The 24,742-nt window shown below is 33.9% G+C and overlaps 1 protein-coding gene across 2 annotated transcripts in view; it reads left to right on the top strand.

Annotated features, from left to right (window-relative positions):
• Nucleotides 1-5,917: 5,917 nt before the first annotated feature.
• The window catches only part of LOC108758206 (uncharacterized), a 153,466-nt gene continuing 134,641 nt past the window's right edge, over nucleotides 5,918-24,742 (top strand). Inside the window, exons 1-3 of one of the 2 annotated variants that reach the window (XM_018503018.1) lie at nucleotides 5,918-5,986; nucleotides 11,525-11,877; nucleotides 13,128-13,412. In XM_018503018.1, the coding sequence (XP_018358520.1) occupies nucleotides 11,554-11,877; nucleotides 13,128-13,412 (609 nt within the window). In that variant the 5' untranslated portion in view covers nucleotides 5,918-5,986; nucleotides 11,525-11,553. Of the gene's footprint in view, nucleotides 5,987-6,452; nucleotides 6,516-11,524; nucleotides 11,878-13,127; nucleotides 13,413-24,742 lie in introns of those variants that run through there. The other variant, XM_018503019.1, reaches the window with a different exon arrangement.

Raw genomic sequence — 24,742 nt, 5'->3', positions numbered from 1 at the left:
GTAGAGAAAAAATAAAAACACTTTCATTGTATATCCCTAGCGGTTGCAATCGATTGAGCACACTTAGAACTTGATCGATTCAGCCCTTATTGAAATCCGATAATCTCGATCTGCCGCAACTCGTCGGTTAGCGTAAAATAGCCACGGTAGTGTCGCTGCGCGTAGCTTAGCGCCGAGACACTACCAGTGAACTTATGGCATACCATGACGTGGTATATAGGATATCATGTCATGATTATGACGCATCGTATATTGAGCAAACCAAGAGACAATTGAAAACGAGATCGCAGAACATTATAAAGATATCAAGAAAAAAACGGGTTCTCCTTCTGTAATAACTGAACATAGATTGTCATGCGGTCACGAATTCAATTGGGACGAGGTGAAAATCTTGGACAATGAACCGTCTTACAATAAAAGACTAACTTCGGTGATGGTACATATTAAGACACAAAGACATGGTTTAAACAGACAGAGCGACACCGAATCCCTTCTAGAACCGTATCTACCAATATTACAACTATTGTCTCCCGCCTAACGTTCCCCTTTCCTTTCTATTTCCTTAGATAATCCATCATTTCTGTTTCGGTATATTGGCTCGCTTTTCCATCAGTTTTTGGATTTGTAAAAAATCCAGTTCTTTCAATGCGATTAATTCGTAACACCGTTTGCATTATCGTTGTTATTAGCGAATCAATTATAATGGACATAAAATTACCAACAGAATAGCAGGTCAGGCATTATAATCAGATCTATTATATATATATCACATTTAATAATGTTATAATAGTTTATGAAAAATTTAGATCGATCTACAAATTAAAGATAAAAACGATAACTACATCACAAGTTACCGAATTATCTGTTACTGTACAATCAATTCATGATAAGGAAGCATGAAATTATTGTAACTACACAATTAGATAGATGGAAATTTCATTAGAGCATTGTAAGAATTGACTGATGATGTAAGGTAGGGATGAATAGACATAGCATGTAATGCGAGATGTGTTTATATTTTAACATTGAAAAGATTCTGATGTAAGGACAAAATGTTTGTTTTAATTTATATTTTTCAAGACATTAAATATTAACACTAAGAACTAGCGATGGCTCGTAGCACTTTTTACCTATTAATTTGCAATATGAAATTTTTTACCGGAATACTTTGTCATTCTGATAAAAGATTTTTCATACACATATAATTATTTAATCATGAGTTTAAGTAATAATGTATGTAAAATTGATTAATATTTAATAAAACTTAATGAATCATAAAATGTGCACGCGTATACAAGTATTTGAGCACAAAGTCATACTAATTTATTTTCACAATTTTTTTAAATATTACTGCAACATTGTTAAAATAATGATGGATGCATATCTACATTATAACAATATTTCTAAAACATTGCATTGCAACATGCAATGTTGCAACGTTGCAGCAACATTGCTACAAACTTCTGTATAAGTACGATCTACGAAATCATACGTTATTATGAAAAAAAAAATTAATTAAACAAATATCTGGAGCTGTTTTGTTTTCTTTTATTCTTAATATGCTTAATTACGCTTAAAAATTGTCTTTTCCCATAAAACCGAAGCGTAACTGTAATATAACTTATAGAGCAAATAGAAAGAATAATGATATACACTACGCAAAAAAATTAAAGGCTCACTTAGTCCGTCCTCAAAAATAGGTAAATATTCAAAAGAGTGTAACTTTGTCAAAAATAATCATAACGAGATTTTTATTTCAAGCTTTAAAAAGCATTTTAAAGCTTGAAATATCTACTTTCAAGACCGGTGATTGATATTTCGATCAGATTGATTTTTTACGGAGCTATACAAACAGAAATAGGTATCCGTCAAATTAAAAAATGTTGTACAAACTTTACAAAGGTCTATGGCGTGAAATAAAAATCGCACACAAATGCAGTTTACAGGAGCCGAAAGAAGGAATCTTTACCTTCAATTTTTTTTTTTAATTGAATATTGTACGATTTTTTTTCAACAAGTTATTCAACATTGAAGCAAAAATGATCCCTTTTACTTCAATGTTGAATACCTCGGTGAAAAAAAATTGTACAACGTTCAATAAAAAAATAAATTAAAGATAAAAATTCTCTCTTTCTACTCCTGTAAACTGCATTTGTGTGCGATTTTTATTCACGCCATAGACCTTTGTAAAGTTTGTACACAATTTTTTAATTTGGCGGATACTCATTTCTGTTTATATAGCTCCGTAAAAAATCAATCTGATCGAAATATCAATTACCGATCTTAAAAGTAGATATTTCAAGCTTTAAAATGATTTTTTAAAAATAGTGTTATGATCATTTTTTACTAAATTACACTATTTAAATATTTACCTATTTTTGGGGACTAGGTGATCCTTTAACTTTTTTTGCATAGTGTATTTCATGATCAGGAGACGATATGTAAGTGTAATTTTGAGGGAACTTCAAAAAAACAAATATATATTTCTTTGTTATATTATATAATTATAACAATTATTTAAAAATATAATCTAACACACATAACTCAAAATACATAACATAAATTACCAATAATTATGGAACTACTGGATAAATTCAAAAATATATACGAGTATAAAATTGAGAGCAAACGAGTCAAACGTTGGTCCTAGCTCTTATGTGCTAATAATTAAAATTTTTTATAAATTACATATAAATCATAATCAAACGTTTCGACCTATTATTAAGTCATTCTCTATGTTAAATAATATTACAAATTTTTAAAATTATTAATACAATTTATAGATCACTATATAAAATCGATCTTTTTCACGAAGATTTTATGAACAACCGTATAAACCAACGGTACAATACTTAAATATACATGTTGCAATTTTTTTATATTCTTCTAGTTAGAACAGTCCTTATTAATCCACAACCAATTGCATTTTTTTTCATCTTAGAATTTTGATGGAATAAACTAATGTTATTGTATGTTTCAATATTGAGATGCGGATGGAGTCAAATCTAAATTTATACATGTTTTTAAAAACTTAATTCTAACACGTGTTAAAATGTTTCTTTGTAATAAAAAGTTTGATAAATTATTTTAATAAATAACATGTCTGTAGACATAACATAAATATAACAACTGCGACCTTTTAGCAATTTGGCGAATATTATATAATTGATATATAAATATAAGAAAATACATATTAAGATTGTGATTTAGTTTTGAGGGTTTTGCAAGAGATGGCACTAATGTCAGTTGTTGACGACATTCCAATCATAGCTATTATTTTTTAATGCTTTAATATTACTCCATGATATTTAGTCGTTCACTAACAATAGATGCAATAAACATCGTGTTTGTACCATTTAAAAAAATGGAGCTTCCTAAAGAACATTGCTTTTGTTTTTTAATCAGAAAAAAACGACAGCTAATGGTCATAGGATTCTGGTAGAAATTTATGGTGATGTTGCTCCATCAATAATAAGATTTTATTAAGACCGACATGAAATTAAATACTAAGTATAAGCATACTCAAGCCTATAACGGTTAAAGCTAGATCTTCTCAATGCCTAAATAATTCACAGTGAATTATCTATATCCTATATATGTACATGCATATATACCATACTTTTGTAGTTATTCAAACTGCGCGCCGAAATTTTTTCGGACTTTTATCAAACGCAACTAAACTACTGCAATATCACAAGTTAAATTAAATTGACAAGCAAATTCTCAATCTTCGATCCGATATCATTAAGATATAGATAATTCATTGGAATTATTTAGACAATGAGAAGATCTAGCTTTGACCGTTATATAGTAGGCTTGAATATGCTTATACTTAGTATTTAATTTCATGTCGGTCTTAATAAAATCTTATTATTGTTTATACACGCTACTTGCAAGCAGCGTTATCTTACATATTCTGATTATTGCGAAGAATATATTACTAAGGCCTCGGTGGTCTAATGGTTTAGGATACTCGTACGAAATACAAGAGATCCGGGTTCAAGTCCCGGCCGAAGTAATATTTTTCGCAACAAAAATTTATTTAAGGTTTTCAGCACATTAACATCCTTATAATATAATATCGGATCGAAGATTGAGAATTTGTTTGTCAATTCAATTTAACTTGTGAAATTATTGCAGTAGTTTAATTGCGTTTGATAAAAGTCCAGAAAAATTTCGGCGCGCAGTTTGAATAACTACAAAAATATGATATATATGCATGTACATAGGGAGGATCCCGTTTTCCTACAATCCCAATTGCACACTCCATTCATATCAGCTGGTGCCTAGTAATTTTTCACTGCTTTACCAATGAGAATATTTTATTTTTAAATTGGCCAATTAGCGACGCATGTGTGCAACATGCAATGTGTGCAATCGGAACCTTCCCTGTATATATATAAGATATAGATAATTTACTGTGAATTATTTAGGCATTGAGAAGATCTAGCTCTGACCGTTATAAGCTTGAATATGCTTATACTTAGTATGTTGATCAATTAAGACATGTGAATATTGGTTTTGTCGATTCAAATGTGATGATTTCTATGTTAAGGACAAAAATTAAAAAATACTGATTTGCAAACATTATTGGACAAAAATTCAGCACAATCCACTTCAGAACTTGCTCCAGAAAATTAAATATTAATCGTACAACAGTTATTAAACGTTTACGTAATATATTGTTTAAATAAATCAGTTTTTGGGGAAAAAACCCTCAAAACTAAATCACACTCTTAATACTACAGATACGTTGAATTTATTCAACTATTAATCATCAGGGATGCATTCTAGGAGATGCTATTAGTATTTTTTGTATCATTTTATTCTTTTTTAACATCTAATAAACAATATAGACAGAATGACACAAATAAATGTAATAATGTCACCCTGATCCGAACGTAACCCTGCAGATTACTCATGTTCAATTCAAAATTGAATGTTACATACATAACGTTTTTTTCACTTTTTACTATCCATAGCGTCAATTTTTATTACTTGTATCTACTTTGTACATATATATATAGAAATATATAAAAAAGACATTTATATTACATTACAGTAATATATTATTGGTATATTTCTGGAGAATAATAGGAATAGAAATGATACGTTAAAAAAATGATATGTTGCTACTATAGAGATGCACTAGTACGTGTTATGTTTGTCGTTACAAATAATATTACATATAACGTTCCTGACACTCGTGTAATATTACGTCTACATCTAAGTTACACGTTGTAATTTGCTGAATCAACAATTAAAAAATAATCATTGTCCTTCTTTCCAAAATAATTTTTTATTTTTTCAAAATTTAAAGTATATAATTTCTTTTCTACATGTATAGTAAAGAAACTTAAATGTTTAAAGCGAAATAAAATAATGACTGTTCCACGATTATCTTCTTTTTACGTACTTTATGATACTTTGTAGTTTTTTACTTACGATTGTCTTGCAACCATTGATTGTGAGCGACGCAATCGTCTGATTCGAATGCTTAATATTAAAATATTAGATAGTCAAACGTATGTAGTAACTGATAGAGAATTTGTTTTTTGGATAAGCTTTTAAGTTTTCTGTAAAAATTCAAAACTAAAAAGTTTACTTATTAGCCTCGGTCTTCTCTAATGGAATTTTAAAGACCGACTATTGTATAAAATTCGATTCAAGATTAATACGAACGTATATAGTTTCAGTTTTGATTTTTAATTTTATAATTGGTTGAACCGATTATTTTTTATTATACTAGATTGATTTTATCCATTTATTCTGACCGAATTGTATATTTAGTAGCCGGAAGTGTTTAATAGTCCAGTGTTCATTCTCGAGGATTCAAACATATAGATGAGGGAAGGGGATATGTACCGGTGAAGGAAGTTAATTCAGTGCGTTCGCGATAGTATCTTCGCGAACGAGTGCGACGATTCACCTCGATCGAGTACGCACAAGTTTTTCGGCTGCGACGTACGTCCGCCGCGATACATCCGTGCGTGCAATTTCAAGAGCGATGCACAGGTCAATTTATTTGACTCTTTGATTATCGTGGACGGTTGCACATATATCCGCGTGCCGGAGCGGGCCGCAACGGAAAATCTTCCTTTCGTGTAAATAAATTGTAAATTGATTTCGTTGATGATGTGCTGCTTATATTCATTTTTCCTGTTTTTCTTTCTCTCGCAGGAGAAACCTGATCCTCCTGCATGCGTGACTGTGAATATTATTTCATCTTAATTAAAAGCGATGTTAATTTCAAAATGATGCAACACTTGTCATTTCACGTAATGCAATAACTCGTACGATCATCCGATTTCCTACATCACATTCGGTTTTCTTTAATCTCTGCATCGTTCAGAAATCAAAGAAATGATACTTGATATTGATAGATATCTCTTATTTTTATATTTTGTGAAATATACATGTAATTTGTAAAGCACAAGTGACTTCCGGAAGTGAAAATGTATTACGGCTACGACGATATCGATATCGCGGAGATTAGAACATTATATAATAAAGACGTAAGAAAGCCACTTATTATATGTAAATACACAATACTTTTAATTGAAATTAAATAATCAATTATTAATTATCAATTAATTTTTAATTATTCTATTAAAATTATTCATAAGAACATGAATTTACAGATATACACATATACTATGTATACACTGAAAAAAATATAGTCAGTTTTAATAAATATTTATTTGAATACTGCCAACTAAATATTTATTAAATATAAAGATATAATTATTTGATACAAGAAATGTTAATTTGATTTAACAATCATTTTTTTTACTGAACAAATATTTATTTAGTGTAAGTAAATGTTTAGTTGACAGTATTGAACTAAATATTTATTAAATATAAAGATATAATTATTTGATACAAGACATGTTAATTTGATTTAACAATCATTTTTTTTACTGAACAAATATTTATTTAGTGTAAGTAAATGTTTAGTTGACAGTATTGAACTAAATATTTATTAAAATTAACTATATTTTTTTTTAGTGTACTTAACATTTTTGTCTCAAATTTGAAAAGAATTAAAAAAAAAGTGTTTTAACTCTTTCAACCTGACTTTTCCTAGGAATAATTAGCATTTAATTCACATCTTACTTACCTAATAAAAGTTTTAAAGGTCACTGATTATGAATCTATGATTAAAATAAAAAAATTTTTAATGGCAGATCCAATGGCGGACCAAAATGTACAATTTTTTTCAATTTAAATGAAATTTTATTTCCCACATCCTCTGTTCCATGCTTCAAGAAATTCCCATGAAATGTAAACAGAACTGATTCAACCTTTTTCATTTACATTTTCTCAGCTGCATTAGATCTGACATCTTGAATTAAAAAATTTCGACTTTAAATTAGTGTCTCGAGTTTCACTGAAATCTAACAAAATTTAATTTGCCAAGTGGGATCCATCATTTTAAATGTTGGATTTTTTACTGCAAATTCGTCAACGATTCGGTTAACGACCTCAAAACCTACAACTTACATGTGAATACAACAAAATTTATTATTTTGGTCTGTCATTGAATCCGTAATTTGAAATTAAATAGCGATTTATTTGTATATAACACTTATTGTCCTTCAAAATGAGCGCAGAAAGAATTCGCTATCTTAACTTTTGTGGAAAATATATTTTTCACCTTTATCCCATTTTATGAATATTTGACGAAGTGTGCAGATCAAAGAGTGAAACTTATCAGGGTATTGATTTTTTTGTTAAGAGTCCTATGCTTTATCTTTAAAATAAGCCCAGAAAGAAGTAACTATTTTTATTTTTGTGGAAGATATTTTTTAAAGAACCATGACATACATATGAGGCATTCCACGTCAAATCGGGCTCTGAAATATCGTCATTTTTAATTTTTTTTTTAATTTGCTGACATATTCTACAGATAAAAATATGAGACCATGTTTCGCAAAATAAGTTTGAGATTTTTTTTGTGAAGTTATTTACGCTTGTAAGTTGCAGAAATTCATGAACAACGTCGCTCATGCGAACATTCAAATTATTATACATATATCGTCGAAACCATTAGTCGTATAAAAAAATGCAAGAGACAAATTTTAAAGATCTTAAATTGTTCTATGGATGGGTTATTTTCAATTTTCCATTCGAGTTCCATTTTGTAATTTTCAGGATTACTTCATAATTTTCTTTCACTCCTATTACTGGTACTTGTCTCTATAATATCTTAAAACATATGAAACTTACTTCCGCTGGTCCCTACGACATATCTGGTCATATGCTCCTTCTATGTCTTCCACAATGTCTTGCTCCTTTACTACATGTACTTAATTATTCATTGTCCTCTAATACTTTCCCCACAGCCTGGAAGAAATCAGTGGTGATTCCTATCCCTAAAACCAATAACCCCTCTTCCCCCTCCTCCTTTCGTCCTATATCTATCCCTCCTTTTATGTCTAAGTTACTGGAACGTGTATGTTTTTTTTAACCAGCTAAATGATTTCCTCAGGAAATCCAATGCAATTCCTGATTGTCAGTCTGGTTTTCGCAATTCTCACGGCACCACTACTGAGTTACTACACTTGTCAAATACGGTGTTGAGTAGTTTCGATTCGGGAAAATTAACGTCCATTATCGCCCTCAAGTTTTCAAGGGCATTTGACACGGTCAATCATGAGTTGCTTCTCCTGAAACTTTCCGCTGTTGGTCTCTCTAGCTGCTCATTATCCTTTCTATGCTCTTTCCTTATAAATCGCTCTCAATGTGTCCTTCTTTATAATCCTTCTCCTTCCTTTTCCCGCTATCATAAGATTCCATCTGGTGTTCCACAAGGTTCCATTCTTGGTCCTCTGCTTTTCACTCTTTTCACAGCTGACCTCGCCTCTGTCCTGCTTAAATCTGAATTGTTCATGTATGCTGATGATGTTGTTCTTCTACATTCTTTTCAACTAGCTAATGCTTCTACCACTGTAACCGACATAAATCAGGATCTCTGCTTGATTGCTGAATGGGCCTCCTCAAATGCACTTTATCTTAACTCCTCTAAGTCCTCGTTGATTGTGGCAGGATCACCCTACTTACTATCCCATCTCTCCTCTTTTAATATTTTCCTCAACCAATCGCAAATTTTTCGCTCTTCATCCATTAAAATACTTGGTGTGCATTTTGACTCCTCCTGGTCTTTTGGCGAGCATGTTCTGGTGAAGTGTCGAGCAGCCTTCTTACGTCTTCGTCTATTGTACCCTTTCCGGCATATCCTCTCAACTTCACAGAAGCTCCTTGTATTCCAAATGCTTGTAATCTCCTTATTTGACTACGCTGATGTGATATACATTCCGGCTCTGTCTCATAAACTCCTTACCCGTATTTAGCGTATGCAGAATTCATGCCTTCGTTTCTCGTACAACGTTCGTAAATACGATCATATATCCCCTAGTTTTTTGCGTTCCGGCTGGCTAAAAGTTCATCAACGTTTTGTCCTCCACTTGTGCTGTCTTGTATTTCGTCTCTTGCGCTCAGACATTCCTCGATACCTCCGCAGTCTTTTGAATTTAAATTCTGCTCTCCATGCTGAAAATACTCCTGTCACTCGTTGTCATGATTCCTTATCCTTTCCCAGGCATCGTACATCCAAATTTAAGGCTGCTTTTTCTTATACTATCACAAAATTCTATAATGCGTTACCCTCTTTTATCTGTTCATCCCCCTCGCTTCATTCGTTTCGTTCAGCTGCTGCAAAATTTATATCGACTTTGTAAGACTATTATTTCTCTCGTATTATTTCTCTTGTAAATTTTGCTGTATTTTGCGCTCTGTATTTCTCCATGTATGGTTCACATATTTACACATTTGAAATTATTTTTTATTAGTTATAGGAATATTTGTATGTTATGCGCTAATCAGTTACGTATTTCTGTACCTCTGTATTTCTTTAGTCGAATAGTTTACTAAGGGGCGTAGTAGCAGCAGTATTGCTGGTGCCTTACTATTTGTGTATACTATATATATATACAATAAATAATTGAAGTGAAAATATAATAATATTTTTACAAAATTTTTTAATTGATGAATCGATGATGAAAAATGTTAAAAGTTGTAAATAAATGGAAAATTATTTGTTTATCTGAAAATGATAAATTAAAAATAACTCATCCATAGAACAATATAAGATCTTTAAAATTGGTCTCTTGCATTTTTTTGTACAACTAATGATTTCAACGATATAATAATTTAAATGTTCGCTTGAGCGACGTTTTTTATGAATTTCTTCAACTTACAAGCGTGAATAACTTTACCAAAAAAATCTCAAATTTTATTCGCGACACACGTATCTTATATTTTTATCTGTAGAATATGTCAGCAAATTTAAAAAAAAATTAAAAATGACGATTTTTTAAAGGTGTCCAATTTGACGTGAAATGCCTCATACATGTCCCACCAAACACGAAAGGATTTACAACAGTTTTATTAAATAAAATATTTTAAACAATTAATTATTTTTTAAAAAAGTGTTAGATGCTAACAAGGGAAGACTGTAAACTGGTCTTTGCGACAATTTCGATGAAACTTAATTGGCAGAATTATATAGACTAAATTATTCCAAATTTAATGATACTCTTAATGATACTTCTATTTAGGGCAGACAGTTAAGTCGTTTGCAATATTAAAAAAGGAAGTCTAAACATGGTCAAAATTAATCCTAAATCAACACATAAAGGACACTGTTTCTTAAAGTATACAAAAGAGAAAAATAACTTTTACAGCGACACAGGAAATACAGATAAAATTGTATGATATTATTGATATAAGTAATTCAAATAATGTGCATTTTAGGATGTACAATATTTAGAAAGAACTAAAAATAAATATTGCATTTTTGATTTTATATTTTTGTATGATCAGATACATTTAAATTGTCATATATACATATATATTTATGTTTCAATTTGTTTGACATATAAAATTTTTAGGTATCGGCTCTAAACTAATTTCAGCCATTTTTGGATTTTTTCCTTTAACTAGTACAAAACAAGCGTGCGCTACGCGCACGCTATTTAGCATTTGACATTATTAAACTTCACTGTAACTCCACTATATTATAACCTTTTTTTTTGTCAATGCGCTTATTTCGTGACGTAAACAGTTATCAATGCAATGACAACCGTTCACGAAGTAAGCGCATAGAGAGAACCAATCAGCATCGCGGAAAAGAGACAATAATATACTTCGAGAAATTCGAGACTTTCGATGTTAACATGAACTTTTTCAAATAGAGAGAATATTTTAGAAACGATTAATCGTCGGTTTCTAAATAAGGTCATCTGCACTATATTTGCAGAAATTCACTAATCTTATCAAATTTCATCGAATTCGATCAAAGTCAGGTCTTCTATTATAAGATATATGATATAAATTTATACATTTTAAATGCTTCATTGTAAGTGTACATGTAAGAAATATAATAAAGTGAAATAAAGTAAAAGAAATGTAAAAGAAATAACAAACACAACGTATTAACAAATCAGACGATTTTTTTTGATAGATGAAAAGACTCCATAAAAGCGATTCGGCATGAATTTATCACGGAGATCGCGAGCAACGCGGCTCGCTATATTAATCTCACTGATCATTATCAACGCACGCTCTTGCGTCGCTGAATCGAGCGGCGAATATCTTCAGAAGGCGATGATTGACCTCCAGGAATTAAATGTGCCTTCTAATAGTCTAACGATGTACGATCGATTGTCGTCGTCGATGAACTTAGGCTATCAGCAGAACTATCATGATTACAACAGGCATCGCAAGGTCAGTATCAACAATGTCCATCAAGGCGTGGAAAAGGCGATTGCGGATGTGCCTATCGAACCCGGGGGCAGCATTATACAGCATTATGCAGTACGTAAATCTACCTTGAACGAATCTAACTTACAAAGAAATAAAAAGAATAAATTAGAAGAAATTCTCATAGAGATTTATCTTGTAAATGCACTTTAAACCTTTGGTAGATTGAAAACGTGATAATTATTTCTTTGTATTTCTTTTTTTATATTTATTATTATATTTATTATTATTATATTTATTATTATTTTTCAAATTATCATCTTTTCTAATCTCACTCTCTGTTGAATTATTTCTTTGGTAACCTAAAAATTTGATAATCCTTTGCCATTTTTCTATCTTTCTTTAATTATTATAATACTTAAAAAATCGATTTTTTTTAATTGAAGTTTTTTCCCTAAATTGTTGATCATTAGTAATCTGAAAACTTGAACATTATAATTGTCTTTTCTATCTTTTTCTATTTATTTTTAACTTTTTAAAATATCAATTTCATAATTTTTAAACACTTTTTTAATTTTGTTATTAATCTTTGATAATTCAAAAGCTTGATAATTCTTTGCTATATTTTTATTAGGTTAGGGAAAAAGTCCCTTTACAAGTTGGTAAAAAGACATTTCTCCATCAATATCTTTGTTAAAAATAATCAAAATTTAAATTTATGAAAAGGGTTTTAAATCTTGAAATCTCTAGTTTCGAATGGTTACTGTACTTTTTTAATTTATGTAAATTTTGTAATTTTCACATATAGAAAACTACGAGCTAAAAAAGAATGAAAAATTTTCTTTTCACTTTATAGATCTGCAATGTTCCCAAAAAATATTTGTGCAAATTTTCGACTATCTATTGTGAAAGCTTGAAGCTTTCCCTCTACAAAATCGTTTTTTTTAAATATTCATACGATTTTTTGTATCTGAATTACTTGCAAATTAAGTAAAAAGGAACATTCTCACTTTATTGCTCGTAATTCCGTTAAAAATCATCGTATCGCAATTAAAAGTACAGCTAATTTTATTAAAATTTATTAAAAATATTGCTAAAAAAGTCTTTCCAACTTGCAAAAAGATTTTTTTCCTAACCTAATATTCCTCAACATTTATTTCTATTTTCTAAAAGCAGATCTCTTTAATTTCAATGTTTTTTCGACTTTAATTGTTCCTTTCTAGTAACCTGAAAATGATAATTATTCATAATTATCTCTTCTATCTCTGACTATTTATTTTAATTGTTTAAACGTTAATTTGTCCAATTTCTTCTTTAATCTGAATGTCTCTCAGGCAGGCGACTGATATTTGCAAATTTTCCAGGTACGCGACTCCACCGCTATGACTAGTCACCCGAAGATGAAACAACCGGAGCCGTTGGCGTTTACACGAGCGGAATTGGCCGCGTTATACAAAAAGGCCTTGGAAAAAGGGTCAGCAATCAGCGTAGCGTCGTTGATGCATGCTCTCAATGCCGCGGGCGGCAACGGCAACACGCCGTCCGAGGCCGGTCATCCGCAGCTACCGGTTAAACCGATGTACAACTATTACTTCTTCCCACTGAAAAGTTTCGCGTCTGAGCTGCAGAGAGATCATCACCAAGCCGCGGTAAGCGAAAGTCACGGATCCGTTGCGCCATCTGTTAGGAGCGAGATTTTTCCTGGCGCGGCAATCCAGTGTAACCAGATTTTACGCAAGTGTATTAGTGTGTCCGCTAATTTGATTTATGCCGAAACGCCAATACACAAGACCAACGTAGCTGTATACGAGCTTGTGCAACGCGAAATATACCTATTGCTTAGATTTTTTTTCACTTAGATTTCGCTTAGATTTTTTTAAAATATTACAAATACTTGAGGAAGTCTTATACATTAAAAAACCGAAAAAAATAGTGATTTTTCGTAAATTTTTTCAAAAGAAAGACTAATATTTATCGTTTTGAAACTTTTTGCACGTTTTAATATAACCATTGTAGAGTACGTACAAATTTTTATGTTTAAAAAAAGAGTATTATAAATAATAAAAATATAAACATTTAGTTTGGCGCCTCGCTACTACGTTATGTGTACATCCTAGCGGCTCTAATTTTTGTTGAAAACAAAAAATTAAGAAATATTTGTAATTGCTATAGTTTTTCATCCTACATGAACCTAAACAATTTTTTTAAATATATAAATTAAAATTTTGTGTGACTTTGAAAAAAAGTTACGATCTTCAGGTACCAGTTGCTTCTTTATGCAAAAAAAATTGTTAACGTTGATTTTAATTTAATTTTTTAGCCATTCATCGAGAATGGTTTATTATCAATTAACTAACGAGCCCTGTAAAAAGTCGATTGGTTAAATACTTTTTTTTCAATCGTATACACAAAAAAAAATTGAAGAAAATGCAAAAAACAGATTTCGAGAAAAATGCGTTTTAAGTTTTCAATTTATTTTTTGAGCACTTACAGTGCTCGGAGGCTAATCTGTTATTCTAGAAACATACGATAAATCTTTAACCTCCTCACCTGGAAATAATTTTGAGCAATTTGAGCATTTGAGTATTTTACGAGCTACTCGGACCTCTCTCGTACCACTAACAAAGGAACCGATCCTCACTGATTTTAATGAGTTTTGGATATATTATAGAGCATGAAAGGATATTAGACCTATATTATTTGTTTATGCTTATTTTAAGGTTTAGGAGGTAAAACACCTCCTCGAAAAAAATTATTTTTTTCTTTTGAAGCGAATATCGAAACTATAAGAGACAAAAAAAATTTTCCAGAATGAAAATTGAATAGCTTTGGAAGTACTTTAGAACTATACTCGTCAAAATTATCGTATAGATACATTTACATCAAAATTTCGCATAAATTCAAATAAGCATAACTCTGCAAAAAATGGTCGCATTTAAAAGTTTTTTTTTTTTCAATGGTTCTTTGCGAAGCTTTCAACGGATTTTAAATCTATTCTTATCCCTATCTGGCATCTTTTAAAAAATAAAGATGTTTTTTTTTTTTAAGAAATTTGTGTAGTTTGACGTTCTCTATAGGGTGGAGTAAATTTTTCTCTAAATGTCATAGTAGCCGTCGTAAAGTATGGACTTTTCTCTTACAAAACTTAAAAACATTAAGTTTTATACGATTTTTTTCGAGGAGATACAGTGTATCAAACTTACCTATACATTTTATTCAATTACCGCCAGCATTAACATTACCCGATGCTCACCACGGGAAGATTGCTGGTCTGATTTTGCGCGTGCGTTATGTGTGTGTAGGCGGGGGGGGTTGGAAGTATGTGGAGTATATTTGCTCTTTAAAATTGTGTATTTCCGCCTCGTCTTCGGATGATCTCTTGTAAACGTGCACTCATGCAAGCTCTAACTGAAGCCTGAGGAATTTTTCATCATATTCAATGCAATGCTGCTTCCAGTTGCTGCAGATTTGTAGACTGTTCCTCTAATCTTTGTAGTCTTCTTCCGATCATACATTTTCAATAAGATTCAAATCCGCGCTCATTGGTGGATGTAGTAGCATCTCGATATTTTATTGTGATGTAGGACAATGCTAGCTTACATATACCGCCAGAATTGCAATTAATTTCCTTGAAGAAAACAACATCCGAAGATGAAGCGAAAATACACAATTTTGAAGAGCAAATATTCCCCCCCCCCCCCCCCCATACGCACACGCCCGTGTGCAAAATCAGACCAGCAACCTTCCTGTGGTTGGTGCGTATCGGATAATGTTAATACTGGCGGTAATTGAATAAAATGTATAAGTTTGATATATTGTATCTCCTCGAAAAAAATCGTATAAAGCTTAATTTTTTTTAATTTGTAAGAGAAAAGTCCATACTTTACGACGGTTACTATGACATTTACGAGAAAAATTTACTCCACCCCGTAAGACTGCGTCTATGCGAATTTCTTAAAAAAAAAACTTGTCCTTATTTTTGAAAAGATGCCAGGTAGGGGCAAGGATAGATTTAAAATCCATTGAAAACTTTGTAAAGTACAGACTTTATCCTTGAAAATAAAAAAAGAAACTTTTAAATGCGACCATTTTCCGCAAAGTTACACTTGTTTGAATTTATGCGAAATTTTGTTATTTTACTTATGCGATAATTTTGTTGACGAGTGTATAACAAAAAAGTTTTTTAATTATTTATTATATCTGCGCGCTATGCACCCGTATATACAAGCGCTGAATTTATACTGAAAAACTTCGAATTTCGATCTAGAATTTTAGGAACATATTCTCGAAGAGTTGTACTAGCGATTTACTAGCGATATGTATGAACAAAAAATTATTTTTTTTTTACCTTCGAATCTATAAGACCACCTTAATTGAAATATGTGTAGTGCACACAAAAAATTGTGAAGAGATAAAAGATCTTACGTTAATTGTATGGAAAATTGAGTTCCAGTAAAATAAGTCAGTTTTCATATATAATATGTAGCTTATAATGTGGTGAAAAAAAGATTATCATAGACATAAGGCTCAATAATCCTTTATGGTCACTAAGGGTCCAAATAATACGAATAAATCATTTCAAGAGGATTAGGCGAATACCGCATTGAAAATATTATAAATTTAAAGTTATAATTTTTTTAATTGTTAAAAAAACTCATTTTTCTGAAATTAAAACCTTTACGATTTTTTTTAGTATTAAAATTAAATTTTTTACTACAATGCCATTGTTCCATTTTCTTAAAAGATGAAATTAGATACTATAATTTTTTGAAGTCAGTGGAACTAATACTATTGATTTGGTAATGCTTCAAAAATGGTTCGGGTCATTTTAATCTAGAGTAACCATCGTGTGGCTCCTTTGAAGTGTAGCCATGAAAGGCTACACTTCAAATAATTCTTGAATTATGATGTAGGTATTAATCTGTAAGCACAAGTTTTACACTTTTGACACATCAAAAAAATATCTATTATTTGCCTTTTTATTTTCAATGTGTGACCTCTTATATCGAGAACAGCTCACATCTGAGCGACACGTTATTGTATACGGAAGTGTGAAGATGTGTGATTTTATTTAAATTTATTATATATAATTTGTGATGTTTTAAGATTTATTACATGGCTTCACGACACGCTTCATGTCCTACGGTAGTAATTCATCTAATTTTGCGAACTCATGTATCAATCTAATGAGAATTTTCTGTAAATATCAGATTAACATCGCTACATCCTTGCCAATTTGCGGGTGATTTAATCGTCGTGGACATGTATGTTAATCACACTTGTAACATTATTGCTGAGGATAACTCCAAAGAGAGTCGAAACGTACAAACAAATATAGAATACTTTAATATAACATCTAAGTATAGTTTTCACCTAACATTGCGCCGTTCATCGTTGCTAGACTCTCACTAGCCTACTTTAGTCATATTTTTATGTTGTCTATTATTTGAGTTATGTGTTGCACCGCACTCACGAGCATGGCGCAACTTTGTCGCAGTTAATACTCTATAATCTCCGATATTTTCAAACTGAGAATTCGACCGGTCTTAGAAGAAACTGAAAATTCTTCCTTGTCCGACCACTACGCAGCATAAGATGTCGAAACTGATAATTGGGCTCCAGGCACGAGTGAATGCCACTCTTACTCGAAATTAATCAGGTATTTTCCACGCGATACTCTACTCAACTGCGAACGTCGACGGCTCTCTCAACCGGCAGCTCAGTCTCGGAAATGGCAGAGGAGGCGGTTCGTGATCGAGTACAGAGGATTGTTTGGAGGAACGAATAGGGCGACTGTAATAAATGACACAGTAATTAATAGTGATAAAAAAGTAACGAATATATTCTGTTCATCTCTGACTCTCATTTGTACACGCTCGACAAGATCGTGCGATAGAAATGCGTTACACTCGCCTCGTACGTTTCCTGGTACGCTCTCAATAATGCGTAGTAATTACGCCCATTTTCAACGACACGAGCTCACACCACGTAAGAATAATTCTAGTAAAATCGCACGAACAATAGTTCGGCTCTTCGACAGCCGAGGTAGGAAAACGGTTACGGCGTTACCATAAACACGGCGTAACCTCGTGCTCGTCCGCGAGGATTTCAAATCGTCTTACAGAATGTCGAAAAGAGATAAAGAACACACAGACGATACAGAGTTTCCGATACAAGCAAGACAAATTATTATGCGACAATACTTAACGGAAATAACCAGGCTGTGGCTTAGGCGGACGCGGAAAGTTATTATCCCGAGAATATCGTATCGCGGCGCGCTTAAACACCATTAACGCGAGAAATCGGACGCAATTGCAACTTTGCATGCGTCTTACCAACGGGAACCGACACCCACACAGCAATGGAGATCTATGGGATATACTAAAATCATCGCGGATATATACGAAATATATCTCAATATCTTTAGAATATCATCAGTATATTATAATGACTATATCATGAATACATTTTCTGTATAAGATATTCAGGAGATATCTTACCCCGAACAAAGTCAATTTGTACAATATATGTTTATATATAAAACTTATAGAATAGCATGTAATTATAATGTACGTACATATATAAGGGCATAATTAAGGAAATTATCTCTTCAGGTGGTATTCATCTTAGAACATATACTACTGGAAAGAGCATAGGCTCGAAAAGTTGAAGCCGAGAAGATTAGCAAGGATGGAGGTAGAATGCAGAGAAGATTGACAAGGATGGAGATAGAATGCGTGATCCTATATTGTAATGCGCATGCTTGTCGCCTTTTCTCTTCATCCCGCAGACCCCGTGCGAATGGTCTGAGCACATGCACATTCTATCTCTTTGTCAATCTCCTCGGCTTCAGCCGAAAGAATGGGATTATGGGCCTATGGTCCTTCCAGTAGTATATGTTCTAAGGTATTCATAATTAGGTTTTATAATTTAAAGGTATGCTTACACGTACATTTCTGAACAGCCAAATAAAGCTGGTTCTACATTAAACGCCTTTTTGGAATTTTAAGGTTAGAATATTTTAGAAACCTGACGTAATGGTGCAATTTGGGCTATGGATTTGGTTTTAGCATGCCAGAAACCTTCGAGATTACATACTACCATAATATGTCTGTATAATCAGTGTAAATTAAGCCATCATTATATAATTATAAAAAATATTCTCCCAAATATATCCCGGCTAGATACTATAATTACCTCTAATATATCTTTATAATATACCTACGATAACATTTCAGATTTTACTATAAGCAACAATAATCACGGATATCTCAGGAATAACGTAAAAATATATTTCGCTTAAATTTGAGATATCTTAGTCCTTCTTTGGTGCGGACATTAGTATATCCTATTGATATACTGATTACATCTGCCATATAGTCCAGATGTCTACTGAATATCTTTGAGATTGCAATATCCCAGCACGATATCTTGACGAGATTTCACATATTTATTTTGCTGTGTGGGCAACGACAATAACACGCGCTCCTCTCTGACAAGGAAATTGGCGACTTTACGGTTCAATGACGTCCGTCTCACTCCGATAATGTTCCTCATCGGTCTCGGTGCGATAGATTTTTCCTCGTCTTGAGAGTCCCTTTCCGTAGCTCTCACTTCACTTGCCACAACACAAATGCTGAGCGCTGATCCTTCCGGGGGCACGTAGTGATCGCTATTTCCCACGAGGGAGCCTAGTCACGCCTAATTGGCGCGTGGCCCCGCGGCTCTGTGAATAGCGTGAGTCTTGTCGCCAGTGTATCCTGCGTTCTGGTGCGCGAAATTTGACTGGACCGTAGGGTTTCTACAGCCGTTTAAGAGACTCTCAGATTTTCTTTGTGCTGGAGACTCGCATTTCGGAGGCGGCGTCCCCATAGTCGGTGTCTTCTTTCCCAACCTTGGTTGCAACCTCACAAGGGAGGTCTCCATGAACTCCGTCATAGGGGTCTCTCGCCGACACTTGGGCGTAGAGTGGCCATCCCCGATTGCTGCCCTCGCAATCTCGGGTGGCACCCAGTTGGACACGGCTCAATTGGACACGAGCCACTCACAGTGCTTGAGACTACAAAGCTCCTAAGCACCGGTCGCTGTGATTGATGGTGTCCAATCGAGCCGTGGTCAATCGGGATCATCCCGCAATCCCTTTGTCAGGTGTGCCTGTAATTTTATGCAATGGAGCGACAGGTTTCGAAATAAAACGACAAGTATGAAAATATGGAGCGACATCACCAATCCTTCCTCCGACGTCCCGCTTCTGAATTTCGAATGCTTGCCGTCTTCCTTCTTTCTCTGTGGTCCGGTGAGACGGCGCGTAATTCACAAGGTCGTAAAGAGAGTCGCCAATTATTCGTAAAACCGTAAAACTCGCAGCACAATAGCGCACGAAAGAACGACAAAAACCCGACGCAGGAAATCTGCGGGACGTACAAATAAACAAAATAATGCTAAAAGGAGCACGCATGTGCGTCCGCCTTCTAAATAGTGGAAGAACCCAAGACGCCACCGGTGACTGACGGAACACGTCACGTCATAGTGTATATAATATTTTTGGCCTGCAAGAAGTTAGCCCACCATTTTTGGAATTAACATATTTTGAGAATTGTGCTGCATTGTACTAAGTTTGTGCTACATTGTGCCCGAATATTAAAGTCAAAATATGAAAAATACGTTAGAAAATTTTTAAAAACGATTTTTAAGCAAGCCCCCACTTTGCGATTTTTTCAATTTTCATGATTATGCAGGTTGTACTAAATTGTGTTAATATTGTGCCAAAGTGATACCTTTAAATAATGACAACAATAGAAGTTATGATAACAAAATAATTTTTGATAATTCCGAATAAAAATGACGCTTACATGCGTATCACTATATTCAAATACCATAAAATTGCATATTTGAGTTGTACTAGCCTTTTTTATTTTTAGTTTGGAAGAAATCTTCGTAAACTTCTCCATGGAGCGATGATCTCTGAAGCGATTATCTCACCATGGCGAGGGAGGGGAGAAAAGGCACCCCCGGGAATGGCGAAACCCGGGGGTAGTGTGGGATTCCGCGAATTTATATCTCCCCAAAAAGGGATGCCAAGCCCGCGATCTATCCACTAAAAACTCCACCATAGACGACTACAGTGATCGTGAGGGAGTGGCTTGGTGTCACCGACCAGCATTCTGCCAACCACCCCGCACTCCACTGTGGCGTTAACACACTCCTAACTCATCGCCATCTTGTAGCCCGCCTGGGGCGGGAGATTAATCAAGATCACTCTCCCATCCTAGAGAGACGGAGGGATATTGAGGGAAGGCTTTAATGCTTAGACACGATCCCTCCATCTCTCTATCTCAGGCGGGCGAGGGGGCGCTTCGCTTTCTGAATCGGAGCCCGAGCATTCCCCCGCCCTCTCTTTGAGAAGAAGCATCTCTGTCTTATTCTCTCAGCCTCCTCCTTTCGTCTAATTACTGCTGAACAGAAGGAGGAGACCGCCTCCCAATATTCGTCCCTCTCGACCATCTTACTCACAACGATCGAGAGGGACAAGTCCTCCTCTACTCTATCAGTTAGAACTCGGTGCTCCGTCTCCCAGGCTTTGCAGTGCCCGAGAGTATGGGGCGCCAGCTCATAACAATGATGGCACACAGGTGCCATCTCACGTCCTATCCGGTGCAGATACTCCTCGAAACAATCATGTCTGGAGAGTATCTGCACCAAATGGAAGGACGTTGTGCCATCCACTGTTTGAGACAGGGTTGGACGGCCGTAATGGTCTCGCGGAGGAGTTCAGATCCAGGAATCGTTTCTCCCAGACCCGACTATATACTCCTTCTCCTCGAGTGATGTCCATAGCCCTCGGGTAAGGACTCCCCTCCCCTACGTATTTCGCGGACACGCCAGTAAATTTTGGCGTGCCCACAAATGAAGAGATCTAACAGGGGCAGTCCCGCCAGAGCTATGGCTACCGCGTGCGATACAGTACGGTAGGCCCGGGATATTCGCACAGTAAGTTTCTGCGGAGTACAAGGCGCTTAATGCACTTGCTAACGATTATTTGCCGTGCCCACATTGATGTCCCATAAAAAGACACCGACTGCACTGTATCCGCATACAAATGCCTGAACCGCCAAGGTTGAGCAGGAGGCAGCCCCACATGGCCGCTATCCTGTTATGCTAACCTAGCACAAGTCGGAACAACCTTTGAAATCCTCGACACAATGATATTAAAGGTATTTACTCTTACGCGCAGACCTTGGCGCTCGGATTTTTTGTCCATAATATGTAATTTTGTAATTCTTCAACGTTGACAACACTGTATATTTGAGTTGTACTAGCCTTTCTTGTGTAGGAAGAAAAAATTTTCACGAGCCTAACCATCCGGTAGTCTGTCTAAGAAAGAAGTCAACGGATGACAGGAAGACACCCAGAGCCCAGGGATGTACAGACTTCAATATGATTGCATTACCATCGATATCAATCACATCGCCTACCTGGTAGGCACATCTCCCTTCTAAGCAATTGCCGCCAGACCTATCAGGAAGTCGTCCCGGGATCACCAAACCGGTATTTCTTCAAGGCAACCCCCAAAGTCATGGGCTCGACAACCCCTACCTCATTAGAAGACGGAACACTACAATAAATATAACTTAACTTATATGCTAACGCGAATATACATATATACATACATATATACACTTCAATCAAATACCGAATCCAAAACAATTGAGCAGGAAGTGTCCGCAGCCGAGCTTGACGTTGTCAGGTCCGTTCCTCCGCCTCCTTACACTTCATGACGATCTCGCAAAAATTTGCGAAGGTCATCCAATTTTACGGAGATCCCACGACTACCGAGTATGTCCTCTCCGGACCAAGAGCCATAAATAATTCCACTCTCTGCACCTCTCATGAAGGGCAGTGCAAGAGGGTATGCATCGCTATGTTTCCGTCCACATCACAATGGACGCAAATCGGAGACCCATCCTTATCAATCTCATATAGGTACGACTGAAAGCAGTCGTGACCCATGAGAATTTGTGTCATTCAAAAAGTAAGACCACCATGAGCTCTCCCCATCCATTGCGGTAACCTATTAGGGGAGTCAAATTAGATTTTGACTTCGGAAAAATTCTCCGATCCATGATTCCTTTTGGATCGTATTTAGAAACGTGTGTAGAACAATATATCAAAATGTGTCCGCGTGAAAAGTTGTGATAAATTTTTTATTTAACAATGAATGTGCAAAAATGCAGTTTTTTGCAAATAACTTTTTAAATTCAATTTTTATCAAAAAACTGAATGATGCCATTCGAAAGAACGGGAAATTTCACATAAGAAATATATATGACACTTGTTTTTTTAATGGAAATTGAGTGTACAGGAATTTGTTAACTAGCGCTCCAATTGCCGCTGCGTCAGCCACCCGCTACGCTGAAAGTGGGCTCGCGCGAATGTGCGCGCCGCGCTAGAAGTGGCTGTAACTTTTAATTGATAAAAGCAATTGACATGAAACTAATTGGATGTTAAAAAGGATCATTTTTACAAAATAGTACATGTGTTTAAATATTTTTTGAGAATTTTAAATATTTTATACGTCATCTTGAAGTAACACGTTTCACGAATTTTTGATAATTTCATAAAAATCGACGAAATTTGAACAAAATAAGCAAAAAAATAAATAAATACACGGATGTTATATTTTAAGGGATTACCTAAAATACGTGTTTTGGCAAAAAACTTCGAAAAATTTATTTTACAAAAACCACGCCTTCAAAGTTAGTTAATTTTTGAAAAATGCATATTTCCACTTTGAGTTTCTAACTCTGATCGTTAATAATAAAGGCTTAAGAAATTGTATCGACACTTTATAGGTGACCATTTTAAAGCTCATAAAGTGTACTTTAAGATAGTATAATTTGTTTTTCGATTATGACATCTTTTGTGCTCTGTTTTTAGAAAAAACCGAAACAAAATTGATTTTAGCTTAAAAAGTCTGAAAATTGAAGTGTAAATAATTTGGTATAACTTTAAAAAAAACTTTTTTTTTATAATTTCACCATATAGAGGTGTTAGCTGAGACCTTAATCTTAAAGAATCCACCTTGTTAATTTTTTTTTACGTATAATAACCACTGGCCAATTAAAAAAACAGAAAATAGTTAAAATTTCGGATATTTCGGTATAAATATGACATTAACCTTGCTTTTTAATTCAAACTGCCCTGACACCTAATGGAATGTGTACTTTTGGTATAATTTCTGAGAAGGAAGAGGGCCATCTATGAGATTTCTTTGATCTATGATGAAGGGACGTTATGATTCAGGACGAAAATATACGTTAGTCTTGCAGCACGTTGCTGCGTACAATAACTCGTATTCTCGTTGTGCTTCGTTCAATACACATTTTATTTATTATAACGCTTTTGTGTCTTGTGTATAATGTTGCAGATTATTGAGCATTATAAATGTAATTAGCAGCAGCAAACGAAAGGTACGTACATATAATATTTCAATAATATTGATGTTAAAATTGTAATGTATTTTATTGATTTTGCAAAATTTGTACGTTTTATTAAATTGACACACACACACGCACGCACGCACACACGCACGCACATATATATATATATTTAGATTGGTTAATGATTTATATTTAGAAAGTGGATTGAAAACTAGTACATTTCTTTCATAATCCATTAAAAAAATAGTTTAAACATAATTTAAATCGATTATCTGATTTTTATGGATTTACTGATGCTTAATTTTTTCATATCTTTCGATTGCTGTTTATGGATTTAGATGAATTCGCGATAATTGTATTTTTCGAACTATTATATTTTTATATTTACGTTAATTGAACAAATTTTTAGTCTTATCTACGTATTTGAATCCATTTGAGTTTAAGTTAATTATATTGCTGATGAAATTATTCTTAGATGTACATGGATTGGCTATATTTTTTATGCATAATTTTGCATCTTATTGAATTGGCGGTAATTG

Source organism: Trachymyrmex cornetzi, unplaced genomic scaffold (assembly GCF_001594075.2).
Source record: "Trachymyrmex cornetzi isolate Tcor2-1 unplaced genomic scaffold, Tcor1.1 scaffold154, whole genome shotgun sequence".
NCBI classification, from domain to species: domain Eukaryota; kingdom Metazoa; phylum Arthropoda; class Insecta; order Hymenoptera; family Formicidae; genus Trachymyrmex; species Trachymyrmex cornetzi.
The sequence above is the reverse complement of the archived record's forward strand: the minus strand, read 5'-3'. Positions and strand labels throughout refer to the sequence as shown.